We start from the raw sequence: 23,895 nt of genomic DNA, 5'->3' as shown, positions 1-23,895 counted from the left end.
ACTTTATTGCTTCATCTCATTTAATCCTCACATAACTATTTTGTACATAGAAAGACCAAGGATTACACAGTCTAACAGTGGCCCCAAAGCCAAGGCCATGCAGCTAGGAAGCAGGAAAGCAGGGATTCAAATGGAGCCCCTCTATATAAGGATGGAAGGAGAAATGGAAAATGGGTGCATTTTAGAGTCAAGAAAGCACGAAACACTGTGTCTCTCTGGTACCACCTGGCCAATGGGCCCTTGTGGCACCCATTCCTTGCCATTTGGAGAGGGGGTATTGTCTGCCCCCATGGCAGTACACTTCTGACTTTTTATGATGCATGAATTAAAAACATAATCTCTTCCTTAATATACTTGGCTTTATCTGAAGTGTATTCTGTGAGGTGAAATCGCGTGTGAGTGACGGTGGTATAGGCATATAAGACCGTCTGTATCTTAAACAGTATACTAAGTGTCATGTAGCATGTGTGTCACTACCTTTTGGTGACAATAATCATCATTCTGAGAAGCTGCCAAGGACAGGACAGGGACTTGGAAAGCTCCAAGCACATTCTTTTTCTCCCATTCCTTTTCACTGCCTTTTCCCCGTGTTCTCTGGAGGGCATTTCACCTGTGTGTTAACATTCCAGTTCCATTTGACCTCCTGCCTGGTGACAGGTGGTTCAGATGCTTTTATTACTTGATACAGGACTTAACAGACTGCCGACCAGTGGTCTTAGCCTCATGGTTTTAATCGTTTTTAAATGGAAAAACAGGAGTGGGTTTCAGGAGTGCCTAGGCTCCAGTGGAAATCAAACCTTTCTCAAACCACTACCTGAATGACCCTCAAGCTAGATGACTTCCGCCCCATTAGATGCTGCCTGCCTTTGGTGTTGAGTTGCAATTTTCGTAGTTACCAGGTGAACTAACTTGCAATCTAAACGTTATTCATTCTAGCCTGCATCCTTGTAGAGATGATGTTTCAGAACAGAATCATGTTGTCCAAAAGACCCCAATGCGTGAAAGAAGCAAGTTTCCTTTTATTAAGAACCTTTTCTGTGAAAGCTGTATTTCTGCCAAGCCTCAGTATTCACTTCTGTTTCCTTTCCTACCTGTAAACCGTGTGCCCTCTCAGGAGCTGGGGCAGGCATCAGTAGAGATGAGGCAGATGAGCAGCTGTGAAACTATAGATATTCTTTATGTATAGGCAGACAAAAGTGTGTCTGGGGGTAACCCCCACCCCCATCCCAAGAAGGAGTTAGATTTGACAATCCCATCTCTTAACATCATAATTCCTGGTCAGATGAATCTAACTTTGGAGGGTTATACATATTAGCATCTATAAGCAATACCTGGCCTGGGATACATACTAGGAACAATGGCATGACTAATATATTGTTTCTTGACTTCACATGGAAACTCAAGCCCAGTGTTGTCACTGACCTGGTGGGCAAACTTCTGACAGTAATTATCATGGGAAAATCTTGCAAAACTAATTTAAGGAACACAATTATTTAATTATAGCACTTCGATAGCGTTCTCTCTTTCCTCTGTCTCCCTCCATTCCTCCTTCCATCTCCCCCACCCCTTTATGACATTTGAAGTCCACTAATTACTGAGCTCAATTTTCAGGCTGTGTCTTATGTTTGACAGAAATGCTGAAGTTGAAATTAGACTTGCAGTCTCCCCTCTTTTCTGCATTTGACTATCTGTTGTCTTTTCTTAGTCTTGATTCTCTGTTGTGAGTTTTGACTTGGTTTTTTTCTAAGACAGAATAATTTCTGCCAGGTTCTGGGAACTCCCCTCCCACCCGACGAAGAAGTTTTGGGGAGGAGTTGTGAGCCCTGCGTTGAACTGTGCACTAGGTACATATCTGCAGTGCCTTCTATTAAAATGTAAAATGATCCGTTGAGTCATCCTCCCTCTGGTTTGACTCAGATGCTTTATGGCGCACTTTGCATGTCATTTCTCTGTAATGATTTCCCCATGGAGAAGGGTGTCTCATAGAATCCAGGCAGACTGAAGATTGCTCTGAGTCAAATGGATCTGTTATTCTTTTAGTATTAACCCTTATCTCTCAGTTTCCCATCCTCATATTTTCCCTGAAGGAACCTTAATGAAGTAAATAGGTTCCACCACCCTCATTTAGCCTCTTAATCACTGTTCACAATTTCTTCTCACATTAGCAGCATGAAGCTCTAGGGTAATACTTCTCTGGCTACAAGGGGAGGGAAAGGGACACTGGGAGAGAATATTTCACACAGATGCCCTGATAAAGAGAAATGCAGAAAAGAAATGACTTTTCTCTGTCCTCTAACTCCTAATAGGCACAAAGCAAATGCTAATAGGAAGCAGAGATTGATGTATGAGAAATGAATATAAATGGAGAACATAGACACAAAGACGTAATACCAGAGACAAACTGGAAGTGACAATATAGAGAAAAGAAGGCTTGCCAAGAGTAGAAAATGACCTATCCCAGAAGAATAGTTGGAGGCTTTGGCTATACTCTTAACTGAGGGGTTACACAAAAGAAGCAAAAGCAAGCATCAACATATAAAAAAGACGAGTGCATTGATCACAAAGCTGCATATCCGAATCTGCCCATGGCTAGTTGCACATTTTCTCCCTGGTCCACACACCCACTGCCCCACCACCACCAACCACCACTAACAGTCATCATGCCTCTTGGATGGCCTGACATGGGTTCCCTTTCACCCGCTGATTTCATCTCCTTTTTGAGATGACAGTTTATGCACCATGCTTTTGTTAAATCCCAGTTGTAACCTTCTCTCTGGCCCCCTAAACAGTCTTATCTGACATGGCTGGGTGGAGACAAGAGGAGAGGATGGACACCCCACTTTATTCCAGAGCCACATATCTAAGATGGCTTTTGAGGGAGCCCCTGACCTGCACACCAGAGACTGTTTTGGGCATGGGAAGAGAATGCTGAACTACTGCTCAGTACTGATGGGTGCTGTGTTCCATTAATGTATGAAAGTTGACCTTTGATTCATCCTTCGGGTTGACTCTGTTTATAAGGGAGAAAGTTCACACTGTTATTGGATGGGTCTTCCCTCTTCTTCATCTCTCTCAAAAGTTATGTGATGGCATTTTTCCTTTCCAGCCAGTTGTGTTCTTTTGAGCATCTCTAGTTTCCTTAAAAAGTCTTCTCAGGAACCACAGTTAGAAAAACTCATGTTTCAAGATTTTCCTAAAGTTCCTATACTTTCATAGAACCATAGAAACTAGAACTAAAAAGTCACCTAGTTTATTTTCTCCTTGCATAGATAAGGAAATGGAAGTGCATGAAGTGATTTGGTTTTAATAAGAGAGAAGACAAAACACAAGATCTCTGAAAAAAAGTTTTACTGCAAAGCAAAGGCCTGGGCTGAGATTTCTTACCGTCTCCCAAAAGGCCTCGTCCCTGTATTTGGCCCATTTTTGTAGATTATTACTGAAAACGTACAACTTGGAATTGGTTAGATTTGATTGCCTTTAAGGACCTTCCTGACCATAAGTTGTAGGATTTAAGGTGTGGGTGTATTTTTTTTTTTTCATTTGAAGCCCAAAGTGTACCCTACGACCTTTGCGATTAAGTCACAGAACCTAAAGGAGGTACTCAATAAATACTTGAGTTGTTAACATTCTCCTACAACCTTTAATTTGGGGGAGCTGGGAAAACAAATGTGAAACAAATGTGTAACTTAAAGTGGGCATATGTGTACCTGTCACTCATGTCAAGAAATAGAGCATACAACAGCACCCCAAAACCGCATGGTGCCCCTTTCTGGTGAGCACTGCCTCGCTCTAAATGGAACCTCTATTCTGAGTCTTTTCTTTATAGTTTTGCCACCTTTGTATGTGTCTTAGTTCAGGCTGCCATAACAAAGTACCATAGGCTGGGTGGCTCAAACAACAAACGTTTATTTCTCACAGTTCTGGAAGTTAGAAGTCTAAGATCAGGGTGCCAGCATTGTCCAATTCTTGGTAAGGGCTGTCTTCCTGGTTTACAGACAGCCATATTCTTGTGTCCTCACATGGCAGAAAGAGAGTAAGAGGGGTCTCTTATAAGGGTATTAATCCCATTCATGAGGGCTCCACCCTTATAACCCAATCACTCCCAAAGGCCCCACCTCCCAATACCATTGTACTGGGATTAGGATTTCCACATACGGATTTTGAGAGGACACATTTACTCCATGTGTTAGTTCTCACACCGCTATAAAGAAATACCTGAGACTGGGTAATTTATAAAGAAAAGAGGTTTACCAGGAGGCGGAGCTTGCAGTGAGCTGAGATCCGGCCACTGCACTCCAGCCTGGGCGACAAAGCAAGACTCCGTCTCAAAAAAAAACAAAAAGAAAAAAAAAAGAAAAGAGGTTTAATTGGTTCATGATTCTGCAGGCTGTACAGGAAGCATGGTGGTATCTGCTTGTGGGGAGGCCTCAGGAAACTTAGAATCATGATGGAAGGCAAAGCTGGAGCAGGTGTCTTCATGTGGCCAAAGCAGGAGGAAAGGAGAGAGAAGGAGAGGGAAGGTGCCACGCACTTTTTAAACAACCACATCTCATGATAACTCACTGTTGAGGCAACAGCTCCAAGGGGGATGGTGTTAAACCATGAGAAACCTCCCCTATGATCCAGTCACCTCCCACCAGGCCCCACCTCCAACATCGGGGATTACAGTTGAACATGAGATTTGGGCGGGGACACAGATCCAAACCATGTCAGTCTATAACAGCATATATCCCTAGATGTTTAAGTTTTATCCATTTTTGAATTTGACATACATGAAACCAGATTGTATGTTATTATCCTGTGTCTTGTTTCTGTAGCTCAGTATTCAGCATTAGGTTTGCGCAGCTCCTCCACGTTGCTGCATGTGGCTCTAATTTGCTTTGTTATATTCCATTATGTGAATATATGAATATATCTCAGTGTATTTATGCATTCTGGTACTGATAGACATGATGTTGTTTCCAGTTGGGAGTTATTCTCAACAATTCTGTGTACAGAGTTTGTTACAGATATGCAGGAGTATCTCTAGGGTGTAACCTAGGAATGGAATTACTCGGTTATAATCTATACATATCTTCAACTTTACTAGATAATGCCAAACTGTTTTGCAAAGAAGTTGATCTGACCATCAGTGCACTTGATATTGTTAAACTTTCTTACTGTTTCTAGGTTGGTGGCTATATATCTTTAATTCTTTATTGCCTTTGGACCAATACCTATAGTCTGCTGCCAACATTCTAGTATTTCGTCCACCTCAGTTTCTGTATCAGACTGTTACTCTCCATTTTAGTTACGTTCATTCATTCATTCATTTGTTCATTTATTTTTGAGACGGAGTCTCACTCTGTCTCCCAGGTTGGAGTGCAGTAGCACAATCTTGGCTCACTGCAACCTTTGCCTCCTGAGTTAAATAATTCTTGTGCCTCAGCCTCCCGAGTAGCTGGGATTACAGGCTTGCACCAACACACCCAGCTAATTTTTATATTTTTAGTAGAGACAGGATTTCACCATGTTGGCCAGGCTGGTCTCCAACTCCTGGCCTCAAGCAATCTGCCCATCTCGGCCTCTCAAAGTGCTGGGATTATAGGCATGAGCCACAATGCCTGGCCCATGTCGGTTACATTTAAATATAGGAAAAGTGCTAGTAATTGCTACTACTTTATTACCAGATATTTTGGAAATGTGGGTTATTTTTTATTTTGGTCTATTTGAAAGAATAAAGAAGCAACAATAATAACAAATTAGCAAAAAAATGGGACTTGTTATGATCGTTCCTTTTTAAAGTTTTTGGTATATTTTTCAGCAGTGCGGTAAAAACCATTGTCAGTAAATTGAACTTTCCCCTAGAAGGTCAAGGAAAATGGAAGTTTATACTGAATTACAAGAACCATTCAGAGCTATTAAGGATTTGATGATACAATTGCAAGTGCTTCCTCCTAACAACAGCCTTAAATTTCAGTTTCCTTGGCACTAACTAGTGTGCAGGCAGATGGAGTGTTTGAGTAAATAAGGAACACAAAACGTTTTAGCTGCTCCATGTCAGGGCCCTTACTTTAGCTATCTAAGGCATTAGGGACATTAAGTGACAAGCACTGCAGTTTTCCATTAGAAAATACTGAAATTGGATTGCTTTTCACTTAAAGTAAGAAGTTTTAGTCTTGATGCATTAGAAAGTGTTTCCAATCCAAAAGTAATAACTAAGTAATTTTTATAGCACTATGCACTCTAAAATGTCTATAGACTTGATAACTTTCTTTTATAAGAACTAACCCTTACAGTTTTACAATAAATAACTTTTTTTTAAAAGCATGTTTTATAAGTGCAGAAATTTACTCAGCAATTACTAAATAATTTAGTGTTTGATTCACAGAAGTATTTACTTAATGCACTGTTTCTAGGAGAAATGTAGTTTGAATTTCAAGTGAAATGGTTTATAATTTGGTCTTTTTCATTACCTGCAAGGCATATTCATTTCTTTTCATCTGAAGCACTCTAGACATGACAGGTTGTCTGAAAATCTTAACATTCTACTTTTTTGTGAATTGCAGCTTTTCAGATCCCACTGTGGTTTTTTTGGTTGGGTTTTGTTTCTTTTTTTTTTTTTTTTTTACTTTTTTGATTTATACTTTTACCTGTAGAACTATTAGACATTTTCATTTCTGAATATGACCCAATAATGAGTGAAGAGTGAATGAGTGAGTTAATGAGTAAGTCTGTATTCATTAATACTATACCTTCGAGTAATAAAGAGTTGTGGTCTGTGTAGCTTCTTAAGGGGATGAATATACTATGATAAAATAATAGTAATTAACTTTTACTGCTGAACCATATGATGAGATGATTGGGGTATGTGTGTATGTACATGTGCAGCTGGGTTTTTTTGGCCTGCGAAAAGAAGAATGAGATCCAGCCAAAACCCAAATCAGAACCTTTGGAAAGCTTCCTTACAATCTGATTTCAGCTAATGTCTACATACTTTAACACGTTGTCTAATGCTTAGAGTAAAGATTGGCTGTCATACTCCTCCATGCTATTCTGGGTTCTGTTACTCACTATAAACCACTTCATTCTTAGATCCCATGGGTCCTGCTGCAGATTTCAGGATTTGCTACATGGAGGAGTGGGGGGTGGAGAGGAATGTTGTTTAATTAATATTAGTAAGGCAAGTGAAAAAAGAACACCTAGTGGAAACAGGAGAAGCAGAATTCAGTTTGGTATTGGCCAGTCAAAAGCAGACAAATTGGAGGGAGTTCATAGAAGAGCACCTGTCTTAGCCTGTTTTCTGATACTCTAACTGAATACCTGAGACTGAATAATGTATAAAGAAAATTATTTCTTACCGTTCTAGAGGCTGGCAAGTTCGAGGTCTAGGGGCTGCATCTGGTGAGGGCCTTCTTGCTGATGAGGACTGTCTGCAGAATCCCAAGGTGGCACAGGGCATCACATGGTGAGGGAGCTCACAAGAGATGGCCAAATTGACTTTTATAACAGACCCACTCTCATTATAACTAACGCACTCCTTCAATAACCCATTAATTCATTAATCCATGAGTGGATTGACCTATTCATGAGGGCAGAGCCTTCATGGCCCAATCATCTCTTAAAGGCCCTATGTCTTAATACTGCCACATTGGAGATTAAGTTTCAACATGATTTTCATAGGAGACAAACATTCAACCCATAGCAGCACCCATGATAATTGGAGGTTAAGAAGGGCTGACTGCTTTTTAAAGAAGGCAGAAAGGTATGTTCCATTATGTTTGAAGAGGAGCCAACAAGGATGGGTAGGTAAAGGCCAAGGGGAAGAAAGTAATACTGACATGACATAAAGAATTATTATCCAGAAATAATGTAATATATTCAAGAAAATCCTCAGACAGGTTAAAGTCTAACAACAGCTTCATGAAAGTGATACATTTTAGATTATACCATTTGATGAACAAAACTAATAATTTTTCGGTGTTTTCCAAAACTCTCAAGTAAGTTTAGCCCAAAAAGCAGATGCCCGTGTTTATGTGACTGTCATAGCCTATTTCATCAACTTGGAGGGCCTATATTGCTACATCTTTGTTTTTCTAAACCTGTCCTGTTAGCAGAATATGGAGTCTACTCTTGAGAACTTCAACTGTCTTAGAGCCCAGAAAGAGCAGGGGTTGGGGTCTTAGTTTCTACTCTCCCAGAAGTCTATGGTTTCCTTGTATATTTGTTGTCTACCCCATTCCCTGTAACCAGCTCTGCAGGGGCAGTTTTGTTAAGCCATGCAGCATCAACAACAATATAACTGGACACATAAATGGTCTTTAGAAGGTCAAAGAAAGCTAGCTTCTCTCAGTTAAAATGACAGAGTCCCACTCTTTGTGATCAATCAGGTATATTTCTTTTATAGATTCATGGAGTTGTAGATCTGGAAGAACACTATTGGTCTTCTAGTTCATGCTTTTCATTTTACAAACATGGAAGCAGGCCCCCAAAAAGGCAATTTGTCCAGATCCACAAAGTTGGTCAATGCTGGAGCTAAACCAAAAGCCCCAAACATCCCTGGTCCACTCCTCTTGCCACTGCACTTCACTTTCATTTCTCTTTTTATTTTCTTTCATTTCATGTTTCATTAAAGAATTTATGGCTTTGTGTCTTTCATCACAAGCTTCTATCTTGGTGTAGGCACATTCATATGTATTACCCATAAATGAACTGGAAAAATGAGGCATCCCTTATAAATCTCCTACTTTTTATGAATGGAACACACCATCCGTGACCTAGAACATTAAATGTTCCACCAAGTTTTGAGTGTTTCCTTATACATGAGACCTATTATGACTTTTAACTCAATAATTTCTGTAGACTAATTGAGGAGACTCAATGTGGTAGGAGAAATAGTAATAATTTGAAAACTAAGAATGGAAAAAACAAACCAGAATTGAGACCTTATATGGGAGATAAGAAAATCCTGAAAACATTCCATGGAAATGCAGGACTAATAAGAAGGCAGAATAGAAAATATTTGTCTTCTTACTAGATAATAAAGAATTTAGCAGCAATTTCCTAGTCATTGACAGAAGCCAGGTGGACTTGATCTTACCTCATGCCTTAGGGTCATTATAACTGAATTGTGTCATTTTAGAATGCTATGCTAATTCCATTTAAAAAATGATTCCATATAACCTCACAAATATTTTATCTTTTATTGGAATACCAAAGAACTAATAATTCTTCATCGAGGCATCTTTGTAATTGGGTATTACAAACCATTATATATAGCAGAGCAAAGTTGATACTATGTGGTTTGCATTGTGATAAGTTATTGTTTGTAAAGTGTTTGGAGTAATTGTAGCACGAAAAATAAACCTATGGCTTTTACTTTCAGCCAAGATGGCGTAATAGGTTCTAGATTTACCCTTTCTCCTAAAACAACTATAGAAACAGATAAAATATATGAGATAATAGTTTTTAAGACAGGGGACATCCAGAACCAAAAGACAGTAATCCCCAAGAAAGGAAAACAAACTGAGCTAAGCATACTGCTTTGAGAGTTTCTAGGCCATGGCACAGGAAAGAAGAACCAAGGAAGAGCTGGCTGACTCTTAAATTGAAGAGACAGAGCTAAGAGTCTGGAAAGATGATAATAGAGTTCAGAAAGCAGGGTAACAGAAGAGAGAGCTGCAGAGAGAGAACTCCAGAGATCTGCAGAGAGTTTCCCTTTAATATTCTGCAGAGTAACGATCAGTAGATGCAGGTGAGAAAACTACCCAAGGATGGGGAGACAGCCACCCAAAACAAAGGGAACTCAGAGAACTGGGAATAACATCATTTCCTACCAGCCAGACTAGTAAAAACATATATCAGGGGTCATTGGATAGAATACTCAGAAGTACTCAGTAGTAAGGAGTAATGAACCCTAGACTAAATGCTGATTTTCCTATCTAACAAATCTCAAAAGCAAAACCTGAAAGGATCAAACTACTTCCAAGTAATTCAACTGTGTCTTAGAACAAAGTTCGAGATTATTTATGGGAACACAAAGATATCCAGCATTTAACAAGGTAAATTTTACAATGTCTGGCATCTAATCAAAAATGTTCAATTATGCAAAGAAGCAAGGAAATATAACTTACAATGAAAATAAATAAACAATAAAAACTGAACCAAAAGATGTTAGAATTAGCAGACAAGGACATTGCAATAGTTATTATAACTGTATTCCAAATGTTCAAAAAGTTAGAAGAAAGATTGAACATCTTAAGTAGAGACATGGAAGATATTTTGTAAAAGACCAAATGGGACTTTTAGAGATAAGGACCACAGTATCTGAGATCAAAATTATACTGGAAAAGATTAATGGTAGATTAAACCTTGCAGAAGAAGAGATTAGTGAACTTGAAGGGTTAGCAATAGAAAATATCCAATGTGGCCAGGCGTAATGGCTCACGCCTGTGATCCCAGCATTTTGGGAGGCCAAGGCGGATGGATCATTTGAGGTCAGGAGTTCAAGACCAGCTTGGCCAACATCATGAAACCCTGTCTCTACTAAAAATACAAAAAAATTAGCTGGGTATGGTGATGCACACCTGGAATCCCTGCTACTCTGGAGGCTGAGGCAGGAAAACAAAAATAAACAAAAAGCAAAAAAGATGGAGTGACTATGTGAATATAAGACAAAGTAGATTTCAGAACAAAGACTATTTCCAGGAATTAAAAGGTGACTTCATTAAAAGGTGATAAAGGAATAACTACTACAAGAAAAAATTAAAATCCTAAATGTATATGCATCTAATAGGATTTCAGACTGCATGAGGCAGAAACTGATAGAATTACAATAACTGACAGACAAGCCTACAATGGTAGCCAGATATTTTAGTACTCCTTCTCAATACATGACGGAACCTATAGATGGAAGATCAGAAAAGATATTAGAAGACTTGAACAACACTCATCATACAGCTTAACCTAGTCGATATTTATAGGACACTCCAGCCAACAACAGAATATACATTCTTTTCAAGTGCTTATGTAGTATTCACCGAAGTGGGTCATATTCTGGGACTCAAAACACGTCTCCATAAATTTAAAAGGATTAAAGTCATATGAAGTTTGTTCTGTGACCACAATGGAATTAAATCGGAAGAGAATAACAAAAAGATATCTAGAAACTCCCCCAAATATTTGGAAACCAAAAAACACATGTGTAAATCATTTGTGCATTAAGGAATAAATCAACAGGGAAATTTTAAATTTTTAAGAATTGAGTATTCTAGTTAACCATTCATCAAATCTTTTTTCAAGGTTTTTAGTTTCTTTGCACGGTGAATGGCTAACTAGAATAACCAATGCAGAGAAGTCTTTAAACGACCTCATAGAGATGAAAACCATGAGACAAGAACTATGTGACAAATGCACAAGCTTCAGTAACCAACTCGATCAACTGGAAGAAAAGATATCTGTGATTGAAAATCAAATGAATGAAATGAAGTGAGAAGACAAGTTTAGAGAAAAAAGAGTAAAAAGAAATGAACAAAGCCTCCAAGAAATATGGGACTATGTGAAAAGACCAAATCTACATCTGATTGGTGTACCTGAAAGTGACGGGGAGAATGGAACCAAGTTGGAAAACACTCTGTAGGATATTATCCAGGAGAACTTCCCCAACCTAGCAAGGCAGGCAAACATTCAAATTCAGAAAATACAGAGAACGTCACAAAGATACTATTCAAGAAGAGCAACTCCAAGACACATAATTGTCAGATTCACCAAAGTTGAAATGAAGGAAAAAATGTTAAGGGCAGCCAGAGAGAAAGGTCAGGTTACCCACAAAGGGAAGCCCATCAGACTAACAGCAGATCTCTCGGCAGAAACTCTACAAGATAGAAGAGAGTGGGGGCGAATATTCAGCATTCTTAAAGAATTTTCAACCTAGAATTTCATATCCAGCCAAACTAAGTTTCGTAAGTGAAGGAGAAATAAAATCCTTTACAGACAAGCAAACGCTGAGAGATTTTGTCACCACCAGGCCTCCCCTACAAGAGCTCTTGAAGGAAGCACTAAACATGGAAAGGAACAACCAGTACCAGCCACTGCAAAAACATGCCAAACTGTAAAGACCATCGATACTAGGAAGAAACTGCATCAACTAATGAGCAAAATAACCAGCTAACATCATAATGACAGGATCAAGTTCACACATAACAATATTAACCTTAAATGTAAATAGGCTAAATGTTCCAATTAAAAGACACAGGCTGGCAAATTGGATAAAGAGTCAAGACCCATCAATTTGCTGTATTCAGGATACCCATCTCATGTGCAGAGACACACATAGGCTCAAAATAAAGGGATGGAGGAAGATCTACCAAGCAATTGGAAAACAGAAAAGGGCAGGGGTTGCAAACCTAGACTCTGATAAAACAGACTTTAAACCAACAAAGATCAAAAGAGACAAAGAAGGCCGTTACATAATGGTAAAGGGATCAATTCAACAAGAAGAGCTAACTCTCCTAAATATATATGCACCCAATACAGGAGCACCCAGATTCATAAAGCAAGTCCTTAGAGACTTACAAAGAGACCTAGACTCCCACACAATAATAATGGGAGACTTTAACACCCCACTGTCAACATTAGATAGATCAGCAAGACAGAAAGTTAAGAAGGATATCTAGGAATTGAACTCAACTCTGCACCAAGCAGACCTAATAGACATCTACAGAACTCTCCACCCCAAATCAACAGAATATACATTCTTCTCAACACCACATCGCACTTATTCCAAAACTGACCACATAGTTGTAAGTAAAGCACTCCTTAGCAAATGTAAAAGAACAGAAATTATAACAAACTGTCTCTCAGACCACAGTGCAATCAAACTAGAACTCAGGATTAAGAAACTCAATCAAAACCACTCAACTACATGGAAACTGAACAACCTGCTCCTGAATGACTACTGGGTACATAACGAAATGCAGGCAGAAATAAAGATGTTCTTTGAAACCAGTGAGAACAAAGATACAACATACCAGAATGTCTGGGACACATTTAAAGCAGTGTGTAAAGGGAAATTTGTAGCACTAAATGCCCACAAGAGATAGCAGAAAAGATCTAAAATTGACACCCTAACATCACAATTAAAAGAACTAGAGAAGCAAGAGCAAACACATTCAAAAGCTTGTAGAAGGCAAGAAATAACTGAGATCAGAGCAGAACTGAAGGAGATAGAGACACACAAAACCCTTCAAAAAATCAATCAATCCAGGAGCTGATTTTTTGAAAAGATCAACAAAATTGATAGACGACTAGTAAGATTAATAAAGAAAAGAGAGAAGAATCAAATAGATGCAATAAAAAATGATAAAGGGGGTATCACCTCTGACCCCACAGAAATACAAACTACCATCAGAGAATACTATAAACACCTCTACGCAAATAAACTAGAAAACCTAGAAGAAATGGATAAATTCCTGAACACATACACTCTCCCAAGACTAAATCAGGAAGAAAGTTGAATCCTTGAATAGACCAATTATTGCCTGAAATCGAGGCAATAATTAATGGCCTACGAACCAAAAAAAGTCCAGGACCAGACGGATTCACAGCCGAATCCTACCATAGGTACAAGGAGGAGCTGGTACCATTCCTTCTGAAGTTATTCCAATCAATAGAAAAAGAGGGAATCCTCCCTAATTCATTTTATGAAGCCAACATCATCCTAATACCAAAGCCTGGCAGAGACACAACATAAAAAGAGAATTTTAGACCAATATCCCTGAACATCAATGTAAAAATCCTCAATAAAATACTGGCAAACTGAATCCAGCAGCACATCAAAAAGCTTATCCACCATGAACAAGTAGGCTTCATCCCTGGGATGCAAGGCTAGTTCAACATATGCAAATCAATAAACGTAATCCAGCATATAAACAGAACCAAAGACAAAAACCACATGATTATCTCAATAGATGCAGAAAAGGCCTTTGACAAAATCCAACAGCCCTTCATGATAAAAATGGACAATAAATTCGGTATTGATGGAACGTATCTCAAACTAATAAGAGCTATTTATGACAAACCCACAGCCAATACCATACTGAATGGGCAAAAACTGGAAGCATTCCCTTTGAAAACTGGCACAAGACAGGGATGCCCTCTCTCACCACTCCTATTCAACACAGTATTGGAAATTCTGGCCAGGGCAATCAGGCAGGAGAAAGAAATAAAGGGTATTCAGTTAGGAAAAGAGGAAGTCAAATTGTCCCTGTTTGCAGATGACATGATTGTATATTTAGAAAACCCCATTGTCTCAGCCCCAAATCTCCTTAAGCTGATAAGCAACTTCAGCAAAGTCTCAGGATACAATATCAATGTGCAAAAGTCACTAGCATTCTTATACACCAATAACAGACAGAGAGCCAAATCATGAGTGAACTCCCATTCACAGTTGCTTCAAAGAAGAATAAAATATGTAGGAATCCAACTTACAAGGGATGTGAAGGACCTCTTCAAGGAGAACTACAAACCACTGCTCAATGAAATAAAAGAGGACACAAACAAATGGAAGAACATACCATGCTCATGGATAGGAAGAATCAATACCATGAAAATGGCCATACTGCCCGAGGTAATTTATAGATTCAATGCCATCCCCATTAAGCTACCAATGAGTTTCTTCACAGAATTGGAAAAAACTACTTTATGAACTAAAGTTCATATGGAACCAAAAAAGAGCCCGCATTGCCAAGTCAATCCTAAGCCAAAAGAACAAAGCTGGAGGCATCACGCTACCTGACTTCAAACTATACTACAAGGCTACAGTAACCAAAACAGCATGATACTGGTACCAAAACAGAGATATAGACCAATGGAACAGAACAGAGCCCTCAGAAATAATACCACACATCTCCAACCATCTGATCTTTGACAAACCTGACAAAAACAAGCAATGAGGAAAGGATTCCCTATTTAATAAATGGTGCTGGGAAAACTGGCTAGCCATAAGTAGAAAGCTAAAACTGGATCCCTTCCTTACACCTTATACAAAAATTAATTCAAGATGGATTAGAAACTTAAATGTCAGACCTAAAACCATAAAATCCCTAGAGGAAAACCTAGGCAATACCATTCAGGACATAGGCATGGGCAAGGATTTCATGTCTAAAACACGAAAAGCAATGGCAACAAAAGCCAAAATTGACAAATGGGATCTAATTAAACGAAAGAGCTTCTGCACAGCAAAAGAAACTACCATTAGAGTGAACAGGCAACCTACAGAATGGGAGAAAATTTTTGCAATCTACTCATCTGACAAAGGGCTAATATCCAGAACCTAAAAGAACTCAAACAAATTTACAAGAAAAAACAACCCCATCAAAAAGTGGGCAAAGGATATGAACAGACACTTCTCAAAAGAAGACATTTATGCAGCCAACAGACACATGAAAAAATGCTCATCATCACTGGCCATCAGAGAAATGCAAATCAAAACCACAATGAGATACCATCTCATACCAGTTAGAATGGCGATCATTAAAATGTCAGGAAACAACAGGTGCTGGAGAGGATGTGGAGAAAGAGGAACACTTTTACATGGTTGGTGGGACTGTAGTTCAACCATTGTGGCGATTCCTCAAGGATTTAGAACTAGAAATACCCTTTGACCCAGCCATCCCAATCTTGGGTATATACCCAAAGGATTATAAATCATGCTGCTTTAAAGACACATGCACATGTATGTTTATTGCGGCACTATTCACAGTAGTAAAGACTTGGAACCAACCCAGATGTCCATCAGTGACAGACTGGATTAAGAAAATGTGGCGCATATACACCATGGAATACTATACAGCCATAAAAAAGGATGAGTTCATGTCCTTTGTAGGGACATGGATGCAGCTGGAAACCATCATTCTTAGCAAACTGTCGCAAGAACAGAAAACCAAACACTGCATGTTCTTACCTATAGGTGGGAATTGAACAATGAGAGCACTTGGACACAGGAAGGGGAACATCACACACCAGGCCTGTTGTGGGGTGAGGGGAAGGGGGAGGAATAGCATTAGGAGATATACCTAATGTAAATGATGAGTTAATGGGTGCAGCACACCAACATGGCACATGTATACATATGTAACAAATCTGCATGTTGTGCACATGTACTTTAGAACTTAAAGTATAATTTTTTAAAAAAGTAAAAATTAAAATTAAACATTTCAAAATTTGCAAGATACTGCTAAAACAGTAGAATGAAATTTATAGCATTAAAGCCTGTGTTAGAAAAGACAACAAAGATCTCAGATTAATGGGCTCAACTACCACCTTATGAAACTGGAAAAGAAAAAAAGACACAATTAAACCCAAAGTAAGCAGAATAAAGGATATAACAATGAGAATAGAGATTAGCAAACTAGAAAATAGAATGATTTTTAAAAACTAACCAAAAACTAGTTATTTGAGAATGTCAGTAAAATGGTTAAGCCTCTAGCCAGACTGATCAGAAAGAGAAGACACAAATTTTCAGTACCAGTAATATGAAAGGTGACGTCAGTACAGATTCAACCAGTATTTAGAAGGAATATTTTTAAATACTATATATGGGCTGGATGTGGTGGCTCACGCCTGTAATCCCAGCGCTTTGAGGGGGCCAAAGCAGGAGGAACACTTGACACCAAGAGTTGAAGACCAACCTGGGTATCATAGTAAGACTCCATCTCTTTAAAAAAAAAAAAAAAAATAGCTGAACGTGGTGGCATGGCCTATAGTCCTAGGGAGCCTAAGACAGGAAGGTCATTTGAGCCCCAGGAGTTTCAGGTTGCAGTTAGCTATGATCACACCACTGCACTCCAGCCTGGGCAACAAAGTGAGACACTGTCTCTTTAAAAAATAAAAAATAAAAAAATAAAAAAGCCCGGGGCGGTGGCTCATGCTTCAGGACTTTGGGAGGCCGAGGCGGGCGGATCACGAGGTCAAGAGATTGAGACCATCTTGGCCAACATGGTGAAACCTCGTCTGTACTAAAAATACAAAAATTAGCTGGGCATGGTAGTGCACACCTGTAGTCCCAGCTACTCGGGAGGCTGAGGCAGGAGAATCGCTTGAACCCGGGAGGCAGAGGTTGCGGTGAGCCAAGATTGTGCCACTGCACTCCAGCCTGGCGACAGAGCAAGACTCCATCTCAAAAAATAAATTAAATAAATAAATAAATACATATATATATATATACACACACACACACACACACACACACACACACAATTTTATGCCAATAAATTTGACCATTTTTTAAAAAAAATTGAGTCTGTCGTTAAAATCCCAGTTCAGAAGTCTTCACAGGTAAATTCTACTAAACATATAAGGAGGAAATAAAACCAATTCTACAAAAAAAAAAAAAAAAGAAAAAAGAAAAAAACCTTTTAGAAAATTAAAGAGGAAGAAATACTTCCCAGCTCATTTTATGAGATGATTGTTACCCTGATGCTAAAACCAGGCCAGAAAAACTATGTAAGAAAACTACAGACAAATCTCCCTATTGAACATAGATGAAAAATTATTAACAAAATGTTAGCAAATTGAATCCAACAATGTATAAGAAGGCAAACACAGGGCTGGGTGCAGTGGCTCACGCCTGTAATCCCAACACTTTGAGAGACCAAGGTAGAGGATTGCTTGAGACCAGGAGTCCAAGAGCAGCCTGGGCAACATAGCAAGGTTTCATCTCTACAAAAAAAGCAAGAAATAATTAGCCAGGTATGGTGGTGCTCACCTGTAGTCATAGCTACTCAGGAGGCAGAGGCAGGAGAATTGCTTGAGCCCAGGAAATCAAGATTGCAGTGAGCCATGAGTGCCACTGAAGAAAAAAATAAGAAAGGGAACAGAAAGGGAGGGGAGGGGAGGGAAGGGAGGGGAGGAGAGAGGGACAGAAAGAAAAGTAACTTCCTCAGCTCAATAGGAGCATCTATGAAGCATCTATAGCTAACGTCATACAAAATGGTGAATGGTTGAATACTTTCTTCCTAACATTAGGAAGGCAAGGATGTTTAGTCTCACCACCTCTATTCAGCATTGAACTAGAGGTTCTAAACAATGCAGTAAGGTAAGAAAAAGACATTAAAATTATCCAAATTGGGAAAAATGTAAGAGATCTTTATTCACAACATAATCTTCTATGTAGAAAATACTGTGGAATCTACCCAAAAAAAACAGTCTATGAGAACTAATAAATAAAGTTTCCAGATACAAGATCGATATACAAAAATTATTTGTATATACTAGCAATGAAAAATTAGAAATTGAAATTAAAAGACAATGCCATTTACAATGACATCAAAAATGTTCATACTTAGGTATAAATCTGACAAAAGAGTTATAAAAGACCTATATACTACTATAAAACATTGCTGAGAGCCCAGTGTGGTGGCTCACACCTGTAATCCCAGCACTTTGGGAGGCCGAAGAGAGACCAGGAGTTCGAGACCAGTCTGGCCAACCTGGCGAAACCCATCTCTACTAAAACTACAAAAAGTGGCCAGGCATGGTGGCACATGCCTCTTTAATTCCAGCTACTTAGGAGGCTGAGGCAGGAGAATCACTTGAACCCGGGAGGTGGAGGTTGCAGTGAGCCAAGATCGTACCACTGCACTACAGCCTGGGTGACGGAGTGAGACTGCAAAAAGATTTAAAATTAAAATATTGCTAAGAAAAAAAAAGTCTTTTTTTTTTTTTTTTTTTTTTTTTTTTTTTTTTTTTTTTTGAGATGGAGTCTTGCTCTGTCGCCCAGGCTAGAGTACAGTGGTGCAATCTCAGCTCAGCTCACTGCAACCTCTTCCTGCTGGGTTCACACAATTCTCCTGCCTCAGCCTCCTGAGTAGCTGGGATTACAGGCATATGCTACCATGCCTGGCTAATTTTTGTATTTTTAGTAGAGATAGGGTTTCAGCATGTTGGCCAGGCTGTTCTTGAACTCCTGACCTCAAGTGATCCACCTGCGTCGGCCTCCTAAAGTCCTGAGATTACAGGCATAAGCCACCGCACCTGGCTGCTGAGAAAAATTTAAGATGATCTAAATAAAGAGACCGTGTTCATGGGTCAAAAGGTTCATTATTGTTAAGATGGCAGTTCTTCCTAAATTCATCAGTAGATTCAGTACAATCTCAGTGAAAATTCCAGCAGACTATTTTGTAGAAATTGGCAAGCTAATTATAAAATGTATATGGAAATGCAAAGGATCAAACTAACTTTGAAAAAGCGCAAATCAAGACACTATGATAGTAATATAAAAGTAGATATAGAGGCTGGGTACAGTGGCTCACATCTGTAATCCCAGCACTTTAGGAGGCCGAGGTAGGAGGATCACTTGATGCCAGGAGTTTGAGACTAGCCTGGGCAATATGGCAAGACCTCATCACACACACACACACACATATATATATATATGTTTTTGTTTTGTTTTTGAGATGGAGTCTTGCTCTGTCACCCAGGCTGGAGTGCAGTGGTGATCTCAGCTCACTGCAACCTCTGCCTCCTAGGTTCAAGTGATTCTCCTGTCTCTGCCTCCCAAGTAGCTGGGATTACAGGTGCAACCACCATGCCTAGCTAATTTTTGTATTTTTAGTAGAGATGCAGTTTCACCATATTGGCCAGGCTGGTCTTGAACTCCTGACCTCGTGATCTGCCCACCTCAGCCTCCCAAAGTGCTGGGATTACAGGCATGAGCCACCGCATCCAGCCTACAAAAACTATTTTTAAATTAGCCAGATACAGTGGTGCACACCTGTAGTGCCAGCTACTGCTGTGAGCTATGGCCACACCACTGCACTCCAAAGTGATAACCTGTCTCCAAAAAAAAAAACAAAACAAAACAAAAGTAGACAAACTTATAAATAGTAAAAGACAGAGTCCATAAATAGATTCATACATATATAAACAATTGATTTTCAGTAAAAGTACAAAGGTAATTCAGGAGAGAAAAGAGTCTTTTTAACAATGCTACTGGAACGATTGGATATTCATATGCAAAAGGAAAAAACCTCAATCCATACCTGTTACATGTATAAAAATTAACTCAAAATGGTCCATAGACCTAAATGTAAGGGCTAAAAAAATAACGCTTCTAGCAGGAAACATAGGAGAAAATCTTTATGACCTTGGTTTTTCAGATGTGACACCAAAATGGTTTTTTGGCTTCATCAAATAAAGACTTGCTGTTCCTTGAAAGACACTTTTAAGACATGAAAAAACAAGCTACAACCTTGGAAAAAAATTTTGCAAATCATGTATCTGATAAAGGACTTTATATATGCAGAATATATAAAGAATTCTTAAAACTGAAAAATAAGAAAACAACCCAATTAAAAATGGGCAAAGAATCTAAATAGACATTTCTCCAAAGAAGATATACAGAGGTCAAATAAACACATGAAAGATTCTCAACGACTTCAGGTGTTAGAGAAAGCAAATTAAACCCAAAAAGAGATACAATATACCTATTACAATGTCCAAAATTAGAAAGACTGACCATACTAAATGTTGGCAAGGCTGTGAAAGAACTGGAACCTCATACACTGCTGGTGGAAATGTAAAATGTTACAACCACTTTAGAAAACAGTGCCAGACTCTTTAAAAGTAATGCTTACACATACCGTATGATACATTCTACTCACAGGTATTTACCCAAGAGAAGTAGAAGCATATGTCCGTATAAAGAATTTTATGTTCACAACAGCTTTATGTGTAAATAAATACTGGAAACAACCCGAATATCTACTAATAGATGAATGGATAAAAAAAAAAGTTATGCTATATTTATACAATAGGATACTAAGTAATAAAGGAACAAACTTGATATATGCAGCAACATGGTTGAATGGTGAAATTATGCCGAACAAAAGAAGCCAGACATAAAAGAATATGTAGTGTATGATTCCATTTATATGAAACTCTAGAAAATGCAAGCTAATATAGAATGTCAGAAAGCTGATCAGTCGTTGCAGGGGTGAGGTATAGAGGGGCACAAGGGAGAAATTATTACAAGGGCCTTAAGGAGACTTTTGGTGATGATGGATTTGTTCACTATCTTTATTGTGATGATGGTTTCACAGTTATATACATAATCAAAACCTCAAATTGCTCACTATAAGTATGTGCAGTTTATAGTATGTTAAAGCTGTTTTAAAAAAAAATAAGAAAGCCCAAAAGAAAGTAGGACTCACTACTGGAATTCTTACTACTCTAGTAAACATTACAGAAAAACTATGTAATTCTATAAATTAATCACAGATACTGTATTTTAAAATACTTCAGTGGGGCCAGGCGCAGTGGCTCATGCCTGTAATCCCGGCACTTTGGGAGGCCAACGCGGGTGGATCACCTGAGGTCAGGAGTTCAAGACCAGCCTGGCCAAGATGGTGAAACCCCATCTCTACTAAAAATACAAAACTTAGCCAAGCATGGTGGCACATGCCTGTAATCCCAGCTACTCAGTAGGCTGAGGCAGGAGAATCACTTGAACCCAGGAGGTGGCGGTTGCAGTGAGCTGAGAAGCACGCCATTGCACTTCAGCCTGGGCTACAGAACGAAACTCCCTCTCAAAAAAAAAAAAGAAAGAAAGAAAGAAATACTTCAATGGATATTTTTAAAAGCAAAGAACCTTTTGTAAAAGTAGTCTTGACTGTTGAATGCATCTTTTTCATGACTGCTATTGTGATATATTGTGTTTCCTTAAAGTGAATGTACATCAATTCGGCTGGGATAACGACAGCACAATTCCACATCTTTGTAAGAGCTGAGCAACTATAGCATTATGGCGATTGTGCTTTGCCTTGAAGTGGCAGAGGGCAGATGCAGTAGCTGACTACTGAGTCTTCAGCGTGCAGACAGTTTGGTGCATTTGTTAAATATGTATTGTGATTTGATGTTTACTCTACTTGGCATCTCAGCCAAATTTCACCTTAGGAACTTACATGTACTTCATCAAGACAACATTAGAAATACTTCAAAATGATTCATTTCCTCTAACATAAATCTAAATTAGTCCTTGCATGGAGACTATTTACATGTGAAAGTTCCTTTTCAGCCTTCTAACAAAATCAGAACCACCAAGTTTTAAAATACCAGCGTGTTTTAAATGTTCTATTAAAAGATCTGGCTTTGTTACCATGGGGTAAAAGAATGCAGTAAGTAGGAAGGATAAAAGTCAGCTGTGGAACTTGACTTTCCAGATATGTTTCTTGAGCTCATTGTACAAGTAAGCAGAAATATGCTGATTGGCAATTCTCCTCTTTCCTGCCATGCTTATGGCAGTGGGACACAGGAACCATGATGTTCTTTCTCACCTCCTCTCTCCAGTCCTACAACTGTGGTGACTCAGCCTTTCTTTCTTCCTTTCTTTCTTTCTTTCAGGGTGTGAACGGCATGTCTGTGGATGAGAAGCCTGACTCCCCCATGTATGTGTATGAGTCCACAGTCCACTGCACCAACATCCTCCTGGGCCTCAATGACCAGCGGAAAAAGGATATTCTCTGTGACGTGACTTTGATCGTGGAAAGGAAGGAGTTCCGGGCCCACCGGGCTGTGCTGGCCGCATGCAGTGAATACTTTTGGCAGGCGCTGGTCGGACAGACAAAAAATGACTTGGTGGTCAGCTTACCTGAGGAGGTACAGTAATTTGGTTTGTGTGATTGTTAATGAATGTTTGTTGACTTACAGAAAACTGGCTGAGTAGGAGCTAGAAGATGTACTAGGTGCCATGTCCCCACTCAGGAGCTGATGTCCAAGTCACACGTTATGTTTGTGGCATTGTCGGTTTCTATTTGATACCCTTAAAGTCTCAGAGGCACAGAATATGAATATCTTTCTTGAAGCGAACTGAACCTCACCTGCGGCTCAGTCACTTGTAGTTTCTAGTTCACTTACCCTTCAGGTTTTGAGTGGTTCAGCCTAAGTTTGGCACAGTCCTAGATGTGGGATCTGAATCATTGCTAAGATTTCTGTCTTTCAGATGGTGTAAGGATCACTAGATTTCCCTTGAGAGTAAAAGATTGAAAGCATTCACAGCACCTTCTTTGCTTGGGGGAAAAATAAAAGCAACTAGTAATTTTCACCGTTAATTCAGTAAGATTCTAAGAAGTGTAAATTTGCTTTTCTCACCATTGTTGAAAACAGCCCACTCAGGTTTCTTAATTACATCAGTGAGTACGGTTATTTTGGCACTTTGGGGACACTAGTAGCTGGACCTCGTCTGTCCAGAGATGACTTTTAATTGGATGGTTTAAGTTGTAGGAACCCAAAAGATGAACTTTACAGTGACAAACCATTAAATGGTCACCCTTTGAGCCATATATACACTTCCTCTTAGTTCATCATCCTGACTTCTGTCATTCCTATGGGACTAAAGGTAATATTTTGTGTTTGGGCAGAGTCATTCCCTGTGAACCACCAGCACAGTGTGCAGCTCATGGGCCACCACCAACAGTTGCACAAGCTGTGTACTCTGTAACTCCCAGGAGTACAACTCACATCCATAGTTTTTGCAAATAGATTCCCTAGAGTTGTGTAGTGTTCGACTAAGCAACTCTTCACAGCAATCTTAGGAGAAACCAAAGACCCCATCACCCAGATATGATGCTGATGGTTACAACCAGCATTAAATCCCAGAGGTCACAAACCAGATGCCTTCAGGGGCCTGGCAAATAATACAAAGGAGTGAAGTAGGTTGTATATAGGACAGGAGGAAGTGACGGGGCACTCACCTGCTCCACCAAAAGGCATCTACATTCAACATAAAAAACAAGAAGCCAGGTGTAGTAGAGTGCACCTGTAGCCCCAGCTACTCAGGAGGCTAAGGCAGGAGGATCCCTTGAGCCCAGGAGTTTGAGACAAGCCTGGGCAACATAGCAAGACCCCATCTTTAAAAAAATA

The 23,895-nt window shown here is 39.2% G+C and overlaps 1 protein-coding gene across 9 annotated transcripts in view; it reads left to right on the top strand.

Moving 5' to 3' along the window:
* Nucleotides 1-23,895, top strand: part of BACH2 (BTB domain and CNC homolog 2) — a 643,272-nt gene that overhangs the window by 538,944 nt on the left and 80,433 nt on the right. For all 9 annotated transcript variants that reach the window (XM_050788079.1, XM_050788075.1, XM_050788076.1 and 6 more), the window contains one exon: nucleotides 22,378-22,632. In XM_050788079.1, the coding sequence (XP_050644036.1) occupies nucleotides 22,378-22,632 (255 nt within the window). The remainder of the gene's footprint in view (nucleotides 1-22,377; nucleotides 22,633-23,895) is intronic.

Source organism: Macaca thibetana, chromosome 4, assembly GCF_024542745.1.
Source record: "Macaca thibetana thibetana isolate TM-01 chromosome 4, ASM2454274v1, whole genome shotgun sequence".
NCBI lineage: Eukaryota > Metazoa > Chordata > Mammalia > Primates > Cercopithecidae > Macaca > Macaca thibetana.
This window is presented reverse-complemented; position numbering and strand designations above follow the sequence as displayed.